The 18,014-nt window shown below is 32.9% G+C and overlaps 2 protein-coding genes across 6 annotated transcripts in view; one reads left to right on the forward strand and one right to left on the reverse strand.

Moving 5' to 3' along the window:
• LOC112058325 (dihydropyrimidinase) overlaps positions 1–7,873 on the forward strand; it is a 78,313-nt gene extending 70,440 nt beyond the window's left edge. For both annotated transcript variants that reach the window (XM_024099067.2, XM_024099068.2), the window contains exons 12-14: positions 433–579; positions 2,006–2,128; positions 2,975–7,873. In XM_024099067.2, coding sequence (XP_023954835.2) covers positions 433–579; positions 2,006–2,128; positions 2,975–3,054 — 350 coding nt within the window. In that variant the 3' untranslated portion in view covers positions 3,055–7,873. The remainder of the gene's footprint in view (positions 1–432; positions 580–2,005; positions 2,129–2,974) is intronic.
• Positions 7,874–9,419: 1,546 nt separating this feature from the next.
• The window catches only part of LOC112058326 (protein pangolin, isoforms A/H/I/S), a 226,321-nt gene continuing 217,726 nt past the window's right edge, over positions 9,420–18,014 (reverse strand). For all 4 annotated transcript variants that reach the window (XM_024099072.2, XM_024099069.2, XM_024099075.2 and 1 more), the window contains exons 11-12: positions 16,615–16,684; positions 9,420–13,718 (exon numbers count right to left, since the gene is read on the reverse strand). In XM_024099072.2, coding sequence (XP_023954840.1) covers positions 13,358–13,718; positions 16,615–16,684 — 431 coding nt within the window. In that variant the 3' untranslated portion in view covers positions 9,420–13,357. The remainder of the gene's footprint in view (positions 13,719–16,614; positions 16,685–18,014) is intronic.

The following is an 18,014-nucleotide window of genomic DNA, read 5'->3' on the forward strand; positions in this document are numbered from 1 at the left end:
ATTCCACGCGGGAGTCCGCTAGTTTATAATATTAGGATACCAATTAAATAACAGATCAGGGTATACATTTGTTATGCCAGTATTCTCAGACCAATTATAGAAGGACCTGTATCGCACTCATAGTCACGAACAAAATTGTCTGTCATTTTCTGAGAAAAACTAGCGTAGATTTGGTATATATCTTATAATAAACTAGAAGTTTTTGTCCGTTTTTTACACAATTCAATTACACAAAAAGGTATTTTTACGGAGCTCTTTAACCGACGAACACGATTACAACTATTTAACATCGATTATATAGAGACAGTTTTTATAATCGCATTAGATCGTTGATCATATACTTTAACAGAAAAGTAACGTCTAGCAAGGCAGGTCCTATACAATAATTGGTCTGAGGCCAGTATTATATTGTTTAAAATAACGTATTGGCAGGTCTGGGAAAGTTCCTCCCAACCCCCGCCAACTGCCCCTACCTGTACGACGGCAAGCCGCCCCTCTCTCCGCAAGGCAGTCCTCGCTACGCTTCCGAGTCTCCACAAAACTCTCCCGCTAGAGTCACCAATGGAAACACACCTACTGGTAAGTGACAACTGACATAATCGAAGTTGTACTGAAGTGTTAATGACTATATAAACAACGACCACACAGTAACCAGAGTGAGTCTTTACAAGCAACGAACTGGAACACATTAAAAAAAAAAACGTCACGCGTCTCCTTGAGAATCGCATATACAAACTTTTTTAATAATTTGTATCTTAAAGGGGAAATTCTAATGTTGTCATCAATTGTAAATTATAATATTGTTTTTTTTTAAAAGAGCAACTGTTGAGTTTCTTGCCAGTTTCTTGCCTCAGCAGAACCTGCCTTCCGAACCGGTGGTAGAATCTTTACAAACAAACAGTCAACTGACGTATCAAAAGTGCGTATTATTAAAAATTAAAAAAAAATTAAAGGTATTTATTAAAATTTATTTAAGTTAATAAATCTAACTAAATAAAAAGAAATAAATAAAATAAAAACCCAAGTTTTTGAGTTTTAGCAAGATGGCGCCCATAGAGCAACTATGACATGACAATTGACAGCAAACGTCAAATCGATTACTGCATTTAAAACGTCATCTATCCGCCATTATTACCCGTATTGATGTTGCACTTCTTGGGAGATAATGAATATTATTTCGAAAGAATTATAGTAAATTCATAGATTTGTATAATCAAAAATAGTTAAAAAAAATATCTTCTTTTATTTTCGCCAGGGTACAATGACTGATCTTGGGCTCCATACAATTTTGGACCATCTCCTTTAACACTCACAACCATTACGTAAATTAATATAATAATAATCAATAATTACCAATAAAAAATACTCCATTTTATTTCTTTAGTTATTGTGATCAGTTTTTAAAATATTTAAACACATAAGACGCCATTGTTCTTGAATGATATTTAAAAATTACTGATGCGAGCGACGCTTGGTGTCGTTCTGACTTGTGAATGTATTCGTTTATGAATTTTGTATTTGGAGCGGCTACGACACCGTCGTGTTCCGTGCGCACTATTTTCGTATTATTCTTTAATCTGTGCCTTTTCCTACCAAGTTAGCCCACTTACATTTTAGATTGCATCATAACTTACAATTAAGATAACCTCAATCGGTCACGCCGGGGATCGAACTCAAGACCTCCGTCTTGTAATTTCACCGCGCATACCACTGCGCCACGGAGGCTTTCAAAAAGTCACTTCAGATAAAAAAACGTACTATAGTCATCGCGTTATTTGCGTATTATTCTTTAATCTGTGCCTCTTAACAATTTAGCCCGTTTCCATTTTAGATTGCATCATCACTTACCAGTGAGATTTTAGTCAAGGCCTAACTTGTAAAGAATAAAAAAAAACCTACAATCTTACAACATATTAGAAGGAGACACAGATTAAAGAATAATACGCAAATAGAGCACACGGAACACGACGGTATAGTAAAAAAAAAATTTTTGGTGGTGTTTCAGAGCTACACCTGGTCAACAAACAACTGGACGGGCTGTCGGTGTCGGGCTGCAGTACCCCGACCGGCCGCAAGATGCGCGAGCCCGGTCAGAGGAACCTGCAGAACTCCACCTTCTCCATCAGCAGTGAGTGATCATCAGCTAATTTATTATGAAACACGGCCAAAACTGATACAACGTCGGAGTATACCCGACTAGTTTCGAAACCATACGATGCTCTTAGTCATGAGCTGGTTCTTGCAACGCGCGCGGCCGCTCGCAGCGCGCGTTGGGAGAGGGGCTGTGGGATAGGTACAACGTCGGAGTATACCCGACTAGTTTCGAAACCATACGATGCCCTTAGTCATGAGCTTGTTCTTGCAACGCCGCAGCGCGAGCGGCTGCTCACAGCGCGCGTTGGGAGAGGCGCTGTGAGATGGGAAGTGGTTCAGATACTCTCCGAAGGTACATGAATGTCATCTTGATTGGATCCGTCTTGTAAGCAAGCCTATCTTGTTCTAAGTTTTTCAGTATCGTTATCAACCCATATTCGGCTCACTGCTGAGCTCGAGTCTCCTTTCAGAATGAGAGGGGTTAGGCCAATAGTCCACCACGCTGGCCCAATGCGGATTGGCAGACTTCACACACGAAGAGAATTAAAAAAATTCTCTGGTATGCAGGTTTCCTCACGATGTTTTCCTTCACCGTTTGAAACACGTGATATTTAATTTCTTAATATGCACACAACTGAAAAGCTGGAGGTGCATGCCCCGGACCGGATTCGAACCCACACCCTCCGGAATCGGAGGCAGAGGTCATATCCACTGGGTATCAATCTTAACAATAATACACCATACTGAAAAGCCGTGATACTTTTCAGTATGGTGTATTATTATTAAGATTTCTGTGGCGTCGATTAATTCGCTTATGTTTGGTTATATACTCTGGTTTATAATTTTAAATCCAAATTAAACCAAATTTTCATTTTTACAGAGGAAGTAGAAGGCCTGGACACGAAAACATCTGTGCGCGTACGAAACCCACCAGGCGGGAAGTCGTCGGGCTTGTGGTAAACGGCACCGGGTCGTGACCGGACCGTGACCGGACCGGATAGCTTGCAGCTGCTGGATATGCTTATTTGTGGAAAAATGTCATTCAATGTTGTATGTGTTCCCTATTGAATTATCGTAATGGTAATAATAATAATTTATCCCATTCAACGATTTAATATCAATATTATAATCAAAGATTTAAATCGTGGATTGAATAAATATTTCTATACTTATTATGTCAAACTTCCACAGAACCAATATTTTTAATTATAATTTTCGAATTGTTTACGTCACAGAATAGAGAATGGTACAGAATGAGTCTTTACAGGCCACGCAGTGGAGCCAGTGAAACTTATAAGAAACAAACTTCACGCGTTTCCTTGATATCCACAATGTTGTTATCTGCCATATACAATTTTTTTCATAATTTCTATCTCACTAACAACATATTACGTAAATTAATATCATCAATATTCTACGTATAAAAAATACTCCATCGTATTTTTATTAATTATCGTGAACAGTTTTTATTTTTTTTAAAAACATAAGACGCCATTTTTCATGAATAACATTGAAAATTACTGATGCGCCGCTTCGTGTCGTACTGACTCGTGAACGTATTTGATTTTGATTGTTTATTTGGAATGACGACATCACTGCCATGTTCTGTGTGCTCTATCTGCCTATAATTCTTTAATCTGTTTTACCGGTTATGGTTTACGCCATCTATGGGTCAGTAATTTGAAATAGTACAGCGCAATTTTTACTGAATTTTACTCATAATATCCGATACGTATTTTGAGAAAAAGTAACAACCACAACTTAGCTTAGTAGTAGTAGTAGTAGTTTAATTTTGAAAAGATTCAAAAGGTAACGAAATAAAACGTGGCTAAGTAAAAATATTACGAAAACTATGAATATTTTTTCACAAATTAAACGCATTTGTGTGTGAGCTTAGAGGCGTTCAGGAACCAATGTTAGGATTTAATTAATGTTATTTGACATTTGCTAACATAATTTTTCACGAAAAGTCATAATCTAAAACTACTAAAAAAAAGTAATAAAAAAATAGTGGTTTTCACCCCAAAAATAAATCTAATCTAAAAAAGTTGCATTTTTAGCATTTTTGATTTATTTTTTTAATTATCTTCGTTTAAAATATTGGTTTTCACCCCAAAAATAAATCTAATCTAAAAAAGTTGCATTTTTAGCATTTTTGATTTATTTTTTTAATTATCTTCGTTTAAAATATTGGTTTTCACCTCCAAAAATAAATCTAATCTAAAAAAAGTTGCATTTTTAGCATTTTTTATTTTTTTTTAATTATTTATGTTTACCATTTACTAAAAATCCATAGAGTGCTTTAACACTGTGAAAAATTATGTTAGTTTTATATTATGTTAGAACGCTTAGCTATTAGTGCATGTATTTACTATGTTTAATGTATTTAATTAATTATTTATTCAGTTATCTAATCTATAGACTGCTTCACAGAGTTCGTATAGATAAGATTTTTTTTTTAACTAAATTATGCTGATATACTAATCCCAAGATATACAGTTGATCGAAAAAAATTCATTGCATTGTTACTTTTTTATATAAAAAATTAATAATATCAGTATTTATTTGAAAAAAGTTTCTACAGTGCGACGTTTAAATAAGTGAAAATATTTTAAAATGACATTTAATAATTATTATCTTATTACAGAAACTAATTTTAGTTTTTATTATTTTGTTTATTAGTCTTAATTTATTTTATGTGAAAATTGTGATCAAAAATAAATGAAAATTTACTTACAACTCTAAAATAAACTAACCGTGTGAAAAATAAAAAAAAATAAAACAAAAAATACAGAAATTGAAACATTCACTCTTCTTTCACTTTCTTTCAACTGTTTATCTTTGGATTTCTATATCAGCAATAAGCTGTTTAAAATTATAATAACATCTTTTTTATTCCTTAGTCAAATTAGTGTAATTGAAAGTTTAATTTAATTATAATTCATCTAATAACACTTTTGTAACTGGAGATATTTCAGTATGTCTTTTAAACGCGTAAAATAATTTTGACAGATTATTATTTGACACAACGTCAAAATTGACATCATTCAACACATTCCACGCGTATTTTCAACTCCAATTATACCAACAGTATAGAATTACAAAATAATATTGTAGAATGTGTAATTTTATAAAGTTTTAAATCAACTTGGTATACATAGCTGATACACAAATATAGACAAAATTGACAGATTTTGAGTATAAATTCGATTTATTTTGAATTTAAAAAATCAAGGAAATTGACCGTATCCTGTTTACTTGCCTGATTTGACAAGTTTTAAAGTAATGCACTTTACAACTGTCAATTAAGTGTAATTGTGATCCAAGTAACGATTTGTTTGTCATATACTAAATGGATTTAACAGTGGTTAAATGTATTTTTTGTACTAATATTCGTATCGATTAGGCATCTAGCTCTCATTGAAAGAGAGCAAATAAAAAAACTTTTTTACAATATTAGTCATAGTGACAAAATTAACTTGAACTTTATTGTCTATTATCGCATTCAACTATTTCTATTATAAACACATTCTTTATAAAATTTCACATTATAGTTTAAGGACTGCACCCGAAAAACCTATACTAAAAACTGTTAAATTACGTTTAAAATATTTAATATGTTCCCATAGGTGTCAAAAATTTAATAAATTATAGGATATGTGAAAACAAGTGTTACAACTTGTGTAGTCACTGTATTCTAGAAATATCGAAAATCTTTTTCTAGAATAACATAGTCTCAAAGGACGAAGCGACATTTTTACTTTTCTTCCAATATTAATTGAGGAATCCATAGAACTGACGTGAAAGGATACGTCTACAAGAACTGTTAATTTGTTGTTATCCTATTAAGTATGCCATACCATAAATAGTAATAAAAAATCCATATAAAATGACACCATAAGAACCTAATTTTTCATTGAAAAGTCTTTGTCTATATTTTTTATGAAGGTCTTCTTTAATCAATGTCAAATAATATTTAGAAAGAAATCGTGTATCACAGTGATTTTCCCGAAACTTACTTGTTTTTTTCGACGCAAAACAAATGTCGTTGTTTCAGCCTGAAATTCTACGAAATTGATTTACAAGCTTGGGTATATTTTTTTTTAATTTTATCAGTTTTTTTATCTTTATTTGTTGAAAAATCATTTTAATATACTTTTCATCACAGAGTATTACAATTTTTACATCACATTTTATTACTGTATCATGAATTTTATATTATCTCGTAGATCGTGTAACATTTATAATTTAAAAGAATATTTTGTATTTTTTACAAATATGAATTCGTTATGAATCGCTTCTTAAAGCGATGCTACATTGTCTTCTTGACATTGAACGACTGTATTTTTAATTAATTAAAAATGATTTTACTATTTAATTTATCTTATTATATATTTTTTGTGTACAAATACTGTACTTATCGATATGATTATGGCTGATAAAGATTAATTATTAATTATTTAGTTTTCTCTAATGAAACGTTTGATTACGTAGATTAAAAATATTATGTTTAACTATATTTAAGCTGCAATGTTATGTTGTGTTATATTTAAATCTTCACATTTTAAATAAATATCTATCGCATCTATAGAATAAAAGTTACCTAAAACAAAAATAATGTGCATTCTTCAAATTAGTATATCAATGTCATATAATGTGAATGTTCCGGGCCTGATTTTTTGGATCAGTGTTTTTTTAGTCTATAGTAGATATTTAATTACTTTAAACTAAACAATACATCGACCCGTTTTCCAAAAAGGACAATTTTTGACTTAGGCCATTTTATTTTGAATGTGCAATACTTAAATCGGAAATATTAAACATTACTATTGGCATATAAACAATTAATTTCGGCTTCTGCTGACATCTTAATTTACGTTTAAATTTAATTTTTGCATTATGGTAAATTTTAAACTAATATTTGATGTTCAAATAACCACAAAAATATGACATTTTAAAATGTATTTTTAGAATAGATTTACACTTTGTGACGTCACGAGACGAGCCTTGCAAGTGTGTGTTTTGGCCTATTTACGAAAAACTTTGTAGGTAACTGTAATTGGTAGCAATGCTAGTGAAAAATAAATGAAAAACTCGTAACTTACACCCTGACAGATTGTCAGTGATCTTTCGCGTTAGTTAAGGCGTTTTTAAAGCAATTTAACGAATTGAGTGAATGAGTTTTGTTTCAAGCTTCTTTGTCTATGATTAAATGTTTCTTTTTAACCTCTGTCATAATGACATTTGACAATATTACATGACATTGACAGCTTACACCGGATATGAATTCAATTCCACTTATTTTGATTGGCTGTTTTGAACATGATGCGATGCGTCCGATACGTACAATGCGGATCTGTGGACAATGAGGCGTAAAGGCAAAAGAAACGATTTCTTCGACGCGCTCGATTCTTCTGGTGTGCGAGGCTTCCTTTACTTCGGTTTGTTCGACACGTTCGGCTCGGATTCGGTTCAGATTTACGCACTGTCTGTCAACTGTTAAATGGTTGTCTGTACCTACCCAAAGCTTACAGACTTTCAATAGTCAAAACCTATACCAATACAAGACAATGAACCAAGACTCGAATCGTGACCGTCAAAGTGTGTATCCGGCATTAAATTAACATGACCAAAGATCTTAAATCTTGTAGAACGGTACCATTATGGACTAGTGTTACATAGTTTTGTAATCGGCATCACATATTGATGTGGTTTTTTATAATTTTTCTACGTCTGTGTCTATTCCCGCATTGTCACAAAATATACAATTTAATCTCGACTCTTTGTTTCATTTTCACAAAACCCGAAATAATTCATCTTTTGGTGCAACAAAACTTAATTTACCCCACATTCGTCGCATTTATTCAAAAAAATTTTAATAAAAAAAATTCAACCGATTTCCAACTCAAAAATTAACCTAAACTAAAAAGCAAAAAATAACATCTTACCTATGTGCCACCTTCTGATCAGTTTGAAGGGGGCGCCAAGCCAGTGACGTTTTAATTCAAGCAGTTTAAATTACAAAATTTCTGTGGTTCTTTCAGAAACGGCTTTATTGATGGATGATTCATCAGATCATGGCATGAAAAAAATAGGACCACCCTGGAATCAAACCCTTCAAAACAAAAAAAGAATTTTTAAAATCGGTCCATAAATGACGGAATTATCGCTGGTCATACATAAAAAAAAACATACATACAGCCGAACGTAGAACCTCCTCCTTTTTGGAAGTCGGTTAAAAATCCAAGTCAACTATCGGTAATGTAGTTAGATGCTGTCGGAGCGTTGGGAATTGAAAGTGTTTTGAAAGCAGGGTTTATTACGTACAACGGACGCCCGCGACTTCGTCCGCACTTAAAGACTTCTTAAATCCAGCCCTTACAGTAGTATCGCTGTAAAAATGGAGTAACTTCTCCCGTTTTCCCAACATTTCCCTTCACGGCTCTGCTTCTATTGATCGTAGCTTGATGAAAAGTATACCTGCCCAGGAGTATGAAGAATATTTGTACCAAGTTTCGGTAAAATCCGTCGAGTAGTTTTTATTTCTATAACGAACATACAGACAGACAAAAATTTTACTGATTGCATTTTTGGCACCAGTATCGATCACTAATCACCCCCTGATAGTTATTTTAAGAAATATATTTAATGTACAGAATTTACCTCTCTACAGATTTATTTTAAGTATAGCAATAGATATCAGTGTTAATTAAAAATATGAGCCATTATATCAAATGGAAATGATTTTTCGTTTTTCCGACTATTCAAGATAGTTATTTCGATGAAGACATTACGTTGCAATAACATTTCATTCAAATAACCATGCTAGGTGATCGCACAATCACAGCCACTTGTCATATAAATCTTCTTTTTGGTACTTTTAGGATAGTTGGCACTCTATGACGATTGACAGTGGTACCAGTAATTAATTAATATCGCTTATCAGGATTGACCTCTTATAATAAAAGGACGCACAATCATGTAGAAAATTTCACTTAAAAACTGGCCAATTTTGCTATGACAGTCAGAATTATTGGTAAAGAAATTAATATAAGGCCTTTAAATATAGTCAAATATTCAATAAAATCCCAACAATTTCAACCCTAAGAATTGACTTTTAAGGTTGAGTTTGCAATTACGACTTCTTGAATTGAGTGCCAAGAAGTTGTGTTTGGCACTCATTGAGTTGGGACGCTTTTGGTCGCTGATTGTGCATCTACTTTTTATAGGAGATCGATGTTTATCAGGCAGTAATATGGCATGTACTTAGGGCCCTAGAGGGCCCAAACAAAAAGAGGAGTTTGGGTACAATGAAATATATGAAATACAATTTTATGCTGTTTATTAAAATAATATTCGTTCAACTGAACACAAAGACATGGGTCCAGACCTAATAATTGAGTTTTCTAATTTGACAATTTTTCTCCTACAAAAAAAAATAACCTAGCTCAGCGCAGGAGCCACTTGTCTTTACCATCTTAACAATAAAAACAACCTATAAAATCTATCAACATAAAAGACCTTCAGAGGTATTAGGCATTGAAAGTACACCAAAGTTACATTAAAATTTGGCACAGTTTATATAAATAGCAAAAATTCACTGTACTTTAATATCCCTGGCAAACAGTTTCTTTTAAGTTCTAAGATGGTTTTAGTACATTTCGAAATTTATGCGAATGCATTTTCAAAAATATATATAATATATATCAAGATAACCGAATTTAGATAAAATAAAAAAAAAAAACATTTCTTTTGTTTTCGAACACAAAATATCATATTCCGTATATTTTTATTAAATTTTAAATTCAAAATATCCTTAAAACGAATTTTACGGAAAATCTAATTAATATTTATTTAATTAAAAAAAAAAAACTACAGTACCCATAGTGTTTCAGTATTGCACATATTCATGCAAAATCAATCCGATGCGATGTATTCATTTTTCTGTCAAATATTTGTAAAATGATTATTCTTTTTTGTGATAAAATAAGCCGATTTTATTTAATTTTATTGTTTATGTATAGTAGTTTCACTCACATAGCACAATTGTTTTTTTAATATATAAGTCATGGTTGATATTGCATTTAACAACGTTAAAATTCTTAATAATAACAATAAAATAACAAAAAGAACTGTTGGACAAAACGAACCATCCAAGAACATTCCGAGGGTACTAATATATCAATAATAATAATAATTAATAAATGCAATCATTTTTTTTTCACCAAAAAAAAAAAATGTTATACTAAACATTTCGCGAATTACAAATTTATTTACAAACGAGTTTTTATATACCCTGGGGGGGAGGGGGAGTAGTTATTGGTAAAAATTTATTATTTTATTTTTAAACAATAACTTAATACCGGATATGTATTTATATGACATCGAATTTTTTTTTCATATAACGTATTTACTTTTTGAGTCGTTATTCAACTAATCTTTATTTAACATCTTTTCCATATTAATAATGTATATATGTATATGTAAGTAGAATAATACACTTAGGTCTAATATGACACAGTTAGATTAGCCTAGACTTTATACATTTACACTGTGTACTTACACGTAATATACAGGGTGATGCTGTACCGACAACGCTTCACGGAAAATTAATTTGCATACAATACTTATTACTGAAACTACAAAATTTCAATCTCAAACTACTTTTTGAAATGTAGATATAGTATATATAACAAAATCGTATTACTTCCGCATTCGGTTGGTGTATATCCAACTGAATCGTATTTAAATTTTCTATATTAATAACCCACTTCCAACCAGCTCAATAACTGAAATATTTATTACCAAAATGTGGGCTTAAATTAACACTAATCAGAGTAATTAAAGACAAGATGAGAACTTTTCAAAAAAAATCATTTCCTTAAATGGTTAATTAAGTAAATTCATTCGGAATGAATCCCTTATGCTCGAATGATTTGCCTTCTAAAGGTGTTATGAACTCCCAAATTTCAAAAATAAAAATGTCTCCCAATAAGTTGTAATAAAAAGCTTGGTTTTTAATGTATTGATAATAAATATTGTAAAGAATTGTAATTTTAAAAGAGCAACTGTTGAGTTTTTAGCTGGCTCTTCTGAGCAGAACCTGTCTTTTGAACAAATAGACAAATTTGAAGTTTCAAAACTGATTATAAACTAAGCCTACATCAAACAAAAGAATTTTGATTGTGATTTTAAATAGTAATCGTTGGACAAACACCGTCCAAAATTAGAAAAGGCATGCTTACACAAAATTAAAAAAAATATATATAGTGTAAACTCTATAACTTTTTTTAACTAATTTTGGTAACTTAAAAGGTACTTTTTATTACTTCATTGTCGTTATAGAGAGTGGGTGTAACGTTATAGAGTGTATCATTGTATGGAGAACAGGCTAAACCAATCAAAGTCACGTTTTGACGATATAGCGAGTTTGACGTTAAATCGAGTGACACATTGAGTTTACACTGTATTTATATAGATATATATGCACAAAAGCGCCGTCGGTACATCATCGTATATTAGCTCCACTCATACAATGTGCCTAATCTATACTACGACAGTCTAAGTTCCGCACAACGGAAAAACAGCTCTCCCTTCGCAATAACTCCTTAAAACATTATTTATATACATGTTCGTGCCGAAGGGATTCATTTTTTAAAACATTACCCTCCCTCTGGTGCGGTCGGGCAAAACTAAAATTAAACACTAACTCTACATGGAACCTTTTATCTGGCCGTCAAGAAGTTTAAATAGATTAGGATATCAAAAAGTCCGTATTAAGAGAGCAGTAAAAGCGAGAATCGCTTGGCTATGAGCTATGTATACTTTGTCCGTGCATTGTCAAAACTGTAATAAAGATAAAACAAAAAAAAATCTTATATCTTCCATAAGTTCAACCAAAACGAATAATTCTTCAAGAAAAATAAAAAAACGAAAATTTTCGTATACATAAAAAAATGTTTTCTTACATCTTCTACAAATTTAACCAAAATTATAATTCCTCAAAATTAAGAAAGAAAAAATTAAAAATTCTCTATTATAGGATTTAAGTCCTATTCAAAAAAAAATCACTAAGTGCCTCTTCATGGCAAACGTCGAAAGCTAGAAAGAATGACTGTCACAGATAAATTTAGCAATTTTCAAATCGCTATACTTAGTACTTGTTTTTGCATTGCAACACAATTAATGATCAAACATGTTTGACAAACTTGCTTGTCAAACTTGACTCTTTCATTAAGCATTGACAAACGCTTCAAACAAAGCCGCAGACGATCAAGTTATTTGACAAATAGTTGATCGTAAACGCTCTTACAGTATGAAGAGGCTCTAAGGACACAATAATAATATTAATTAAAGCAACTTACGTTCAAAAATAACGGAAATTATGAATGACTCGGCGTGTATGGATAAAATGGCACAAGAAGTTGTGACTAGTCTTGGAAATTATAGCTGTTTGAGGGTACACAGAGAAAGCGTGAAATATTAAAATGCACAGAAATGACTCGATGTGGGCTCACAATTTTGAGATCAAACGATGACTTAATATCGGGACTTATTATAAAGTTGATGGATCTTATATATAACGTCAATATAGATATAATTCTCACAGAACAGTGTGATTTTTACGTAATACCACACATTTTGTTTATTACGAATAAATGCATTAGGCCATTTGAAAACAACAGAATAGAAATCGCTTACACGCTGTTTATAAATATTGCATTCAATCGTAGAACAATATTTTCATTAAAAAGCAGAAATTTAAAATCGAAGCTAAAAAATGTGGGTATTCCGAAAAAATCACACGAAAACCCGTGTCTAATTAGCACCCGAAATACATCTGTAGCTGAGACCAGTTCAAAACGGCGTTCAATGGTACCTTGTTTTATCACAACTACAAAACACGACCTGATTCAGAGCCAGCGCGATAGATGGCGTTGCTAATCGATTCCGAAGTTTCACAACAGATGTCACTGTGCCACCGTTTACTGAAGAAAATGTTCATTCACTCCCTATTGTTCTATAATTGTCTTATTGAGTAACAAACACAAACTACGTAACCCAGTAAACGGTTGATCGTACTCGAATTAAACTCTATTACAATTCCAACTTTGTTTTCAAAGTCCGTTCCGTGCGTTACAATGTCCGAAAAAGTTGAAATCGTCACAGAGTATAACGAGAGAGTTCTGAATTTGAATTTCAAGGCCGGCTGGCGTGCAGTCGCGTCCGCGCTTTCGAAGGCTACGGACGTGTTCCACCGTCACTATGACACCGATATCACTTCATGTCCGGGTCGCGCCTGGGCTGCGCGCGGCCACGACTGGGAGGTTAACTGGCCAACCGATAGCGGATTATTTGCGTCCCTGGGGTTCGTGCCCACCGGGTTCCTAGGGGGCGGAGGGGGGTCCGACGCGGGGGAGGCCAGGGAGGAGAGCGCGCTGAGCCCTCCCGGACTCGAGGCCGAGTTGAGGGGGGTGTCGGCCTCGTCGCTCGACGCGTCCGAGAGCTCCTCCAGTTTGACGTCCTCCTCAGAACAGGGGGACTGCGGGGTCGCCATCGGCAGCGGGACGGTCCCCGTGGCCGCTGCCAGGGCTTCCATGTAGCGCACGCATTTTTTCTTCCGCCTGGAAATTTTAAACATAATTTTCAAATCGATTGGAACTATTAAATACAATTTTGTGGGAGTTCGGTTAGAATTGACTGGTGATTTCATTCTTGAGGTTCTTATGAAATTGCTAATTTTCAACAGAACTGAAGTTTTGGTGAAAATTGTGTACAATCAAACTGTATGTCAAATAGAATATCAACAGTGGAAATGAATACGTTTATCAAAATAAAAAAATAAATCTACAACTATAATAACATTAAAATAAAAAAGGATTAAAATACGACAAAAAAATGTTGACAACATAATAAGAATAACGCTTGTTTCAAACTACGACAAAATCACGCAATGCGGTATATTTCTTAATACATTAAAATATAAATCAAAATTAAAACTATAATGAAAACCTAAAACAAACACGAACAGTCTTTGACTAACAAAAAAATGTTAACTCAAAAATAACATGCTTGAAAAATGTTATAGATTATATAAATATGAGTCACACTTAGACGAAAGGTCCGACAACATCGAGTCATGCTTCACGAAATAAAATTTTACGAATAAGACCAAAACACAAAAAAAAAATCTACACGAAACTAAAAAAAAATCCAGGCGCACGGCATTCAGTGTTACAGCAGACAATAAGACATACCTAGTTCGAGAAATATCTAACGAACTGTGCTAATGAGACTTTGGCATAAGTAATAATTTACAAAGAATATAATGAAATTAACAGACGGTTCAAACAGTAAGCACAAAACTTGATTTAAATTTACAAGAACATCAGAAATGTAAACTATATATTTTAAAATCAGAAGTGGGATCAAATTTATTAAAATAATATATAGAAAAATTTACTAGACGCTTAATCGTTTAATTGTCTTGGTAATTTAACTTAAGTCTTGTGCTATTTTATAACTTTCATCATAGTTAACTTATTATTTCATAGTCATCTGCTACAAATAACAGGTTTAATGGAATTTATACAAAAATATGTGAACTCCATGCTGCAAAAGCTCACAACACAAAATACGCAAGTCATCAGTTAAAGATTAATTCTTTCAATCTGACGCATACACACATCAACACTTTGTGCGTTTGATTTAACGCTAGCGTCAGTTATAATCAATGAATTAGAAACTATACAATCGTAGTGTGCGTAAATGCGTTTACGCGTCAGATTAAAAAAACTACACGACAAATAAAAATCTAATCATAATCAAAATCACATCACAATATGATGCAATCATATAACGCACAAATTAATCTCAATTGATAATCAACCACGTAATCACGATGATTATAAAATCCGAATGATCGTGTGATTATGCCAAGTCTCGTCTACCAACTGACCGTGTGATGTCCGGCGGCGATGGGCCGGCACTAGAGGTTCACGTAAGTCGGCTCTTGGGGGGGGCTCCCCACGAGGCTAGCGGCCGGCAGTGGAGTCGCCGGCTCTGGCCTGAGGAGCCCCAACCCCCCTGACACCATTACGCTACTAGACTCGGGGCTGATAGCGGTTAATCAAGGAAATCACAAGGATGAATTGAGTAAAGGGAAAGATAGTTTTAAATTAGATATACGAAAATAAAAAGGTATAGATGATTGATGATGATGATGAAAAGCAAGAGAGATAATTATGAAGTAAAATACAGAGCAGACGAAATGTAATGTAAATAAATTAGGCAAAAGGAAAATTAAAAATATGGTTCAAGAAATTCAAGAAAAGGCAACATAAAGAATAGAGAATGTATTAATTGTAGAGGGGATAACATTTTTTTAAAACAAACGAGATATAGAAAATTTAAGGTAAAAGATATCCAATGGAAAATTAAATTAATAATGGATATGAAAAACACGATGAATGAAAATGTAATGATCATAAAAATGACGAAGTTGTTACAAAAGAGACGGATTTTTAAAATTGTAAGGACAAGATAATAACAAAAGTACGTTAAACAATAATGAGTTAAAGGAAAAGAAAAATAGAAAAAAATAATTAAAAAGTAAAGCAAATAATTAAGAGGAAAGATAAAAGGATAGAAATAAAAAAAATAACGAAGTGATTAAAAAGTAAAAGGCAGGAAAAATAAAGAAAATAACGAAGTGATAAAACCGAAAGTCAAGTAGCGTTTGGTATGGGTACAATGCAGCCAAATTGAAAGTAAAAGGGACGCAAAAACAGACCGTCACCAATAGTGCCAGCGAAATCCAGGATCGATCCGTGAGAAGCGGCAATCATGAGTGGAAAAAACATTTCAATGAGTAACTGTAACCTTCAGTAATATCACAAATTAACACTATGTCCGCATAATCCAAATAAAAGCGTCATTCAGAAAATGTGTCAAGATTTTTTTGAAAGCTTTTTTTTTCGACAAATGATTGCCCTCTCTCAATCCTCGGGTACTAGTCTAATGCCTATTGTCACTACGTATCTCACACATTGTCTACTTTCAAAAAAATCTATTCCGTGTGAATCTACATCAAACTTTATTTCTTTGTGAAAAGACACATTTTCTGAACGGGCGTGTTTTTTTTTTAAATTGTGCCCTTATTCTACTGGTTCTAGAAAATAAGAGCACAGCGATCACGTAACAGGGTTTTATATATTTTTTATTGATACTCTATATAAAATTAATTCAGAAACATAAACACAACATGTACTACTAAATGTTTGTCGATATTAAAGAGTAATAAATGAAAAATAAAACATATGTTACGACCAGGCTCTCCTTGGCGTAAAATAAAGACGTAAAGATAAGCCAAGTCTTTCCACATAGAAACAATATGAGTCTAAAAAAACTTTTATAAAAATAATCTCCGTGAGCATTACGTGCTCTTGTATATTTGATAAGGTCGATTATTCTAAAAGCGAAAAGATAAAAAAAACAAAAATACAAAGATAGATAACCCACCTGCAAGGTTTGCACCATTGGTTCTGTTGATCGAGACCATACCTCGCTCGACATTTCTTCAAATTATTCCCTGAAAACCATTAAAAATTTCCTTATTATGCGCCCTTAGTGAGTTTGAATACACAAATTGTTTTATAAATTCCCTAAAAAAATCTTTATAAGGATAGTAAATTTACGCAAATTAAATAATTCATAATGCAAATTAGCAGCTGCAATTTAATATTATTTACAGGCGTCAAGTTTCAAAGCTATTAACAAAATTAAATCAAGGGGCAAATGACGCCGTCGGCAAAAATAAACTTACTGAAATGATATTGGAAGCATCTTAATGGACTATAAGCCTGTGATGGCTAGACCATCCTCACATGATAAAAGCTAAAGTTGATCAGCTCAAGCTCCCACCTTAGATAGGTAAGTATGAAAGACAATTAAGGAGTTTGAACTGTGGTAGTTTTGGATGTTAGCAGGTTTCAAGATTCCAGACTCTGAACGATCATTAGAAATCATTCGCTAGTGACCAGACACTTGGTTTCGCGGCAACTCTTAGCTAGAAACCCTAAAAGTTCGTTCTATTATAAAATAATTGCGCTTTATTTAAAAAGTTGAAAGTCTGGACCATTGTAACCTATTATGACCCAAAGCCACTAGGGTCCAAACTTCATAATTGCCTACTGTAACTCGAGTTTTTTTTTTTAATTTTTTTAAGAATATTTACCATATCTTATATATATATATAAATATATTGATTTTGATTTTATATATTATTATCTAAGTGTAATATATCTTCTACATCTCTTTTTATGTGTACACCCGTCATTATGCATTATTCCTTGTATTTTATTTTCTCTTTTTTCGATTGGTTGTCTGGAAGAGATCGCTCATTAGCGATAAGGCCGCCAATTGTACATTAGTTTTTAAGTTAATTTCTTGCCTGTTATTATTATTTTTGGTGTACAATAAAGTATATTTCATTCATTCATTCATTTCATTCATTCATTCATTCATTCATTATTTTAATATGATTAATATTTCCGTTCCCCTCCAATTTGTGGAAAAGGCTGTGTTAAGTGGGTACGACAATAGTCCAACAGACGGGGATCGAACCTCCACCTCTTGATGATGAGTCCGACCCTTTTACCGTTGAGCTATTGAGGCTTTTTGTAGGAGCTGACAAATTTTCAGCTATTATAAAATGTGGGAGTTGTGGCTGTAGCAGGCTTGTTCTATAAATAATCGCTAAAACTAAAACTACATAAGCAGCATGCATCCAACACCGTGTAACATGTTAGTCACATGCAATCGGAACGGGACAAAATGATAATGACACAACGGAAAAAAACATTGGTTTTACAAAATAGCGTTCTACGCATAAACTTCGTAAAATAAACCTCTAACTACGG

Source organism: Bicyclus anynana, chromosome 25 (assembly GCF_947172395.1).
Source record: "Bicyclus anynana chromosome 25, ilBicAnyn1.1, whole genome shotgun sequence".
In the NCBI taxonomy this organism is placed as follows: domain Eukaryota; kingdom Metazoa; phylum Arthropoda; class Insecta; order Lepidoptera; family Nymphalidae; genus Bicyclus; species Bicyclus anynana.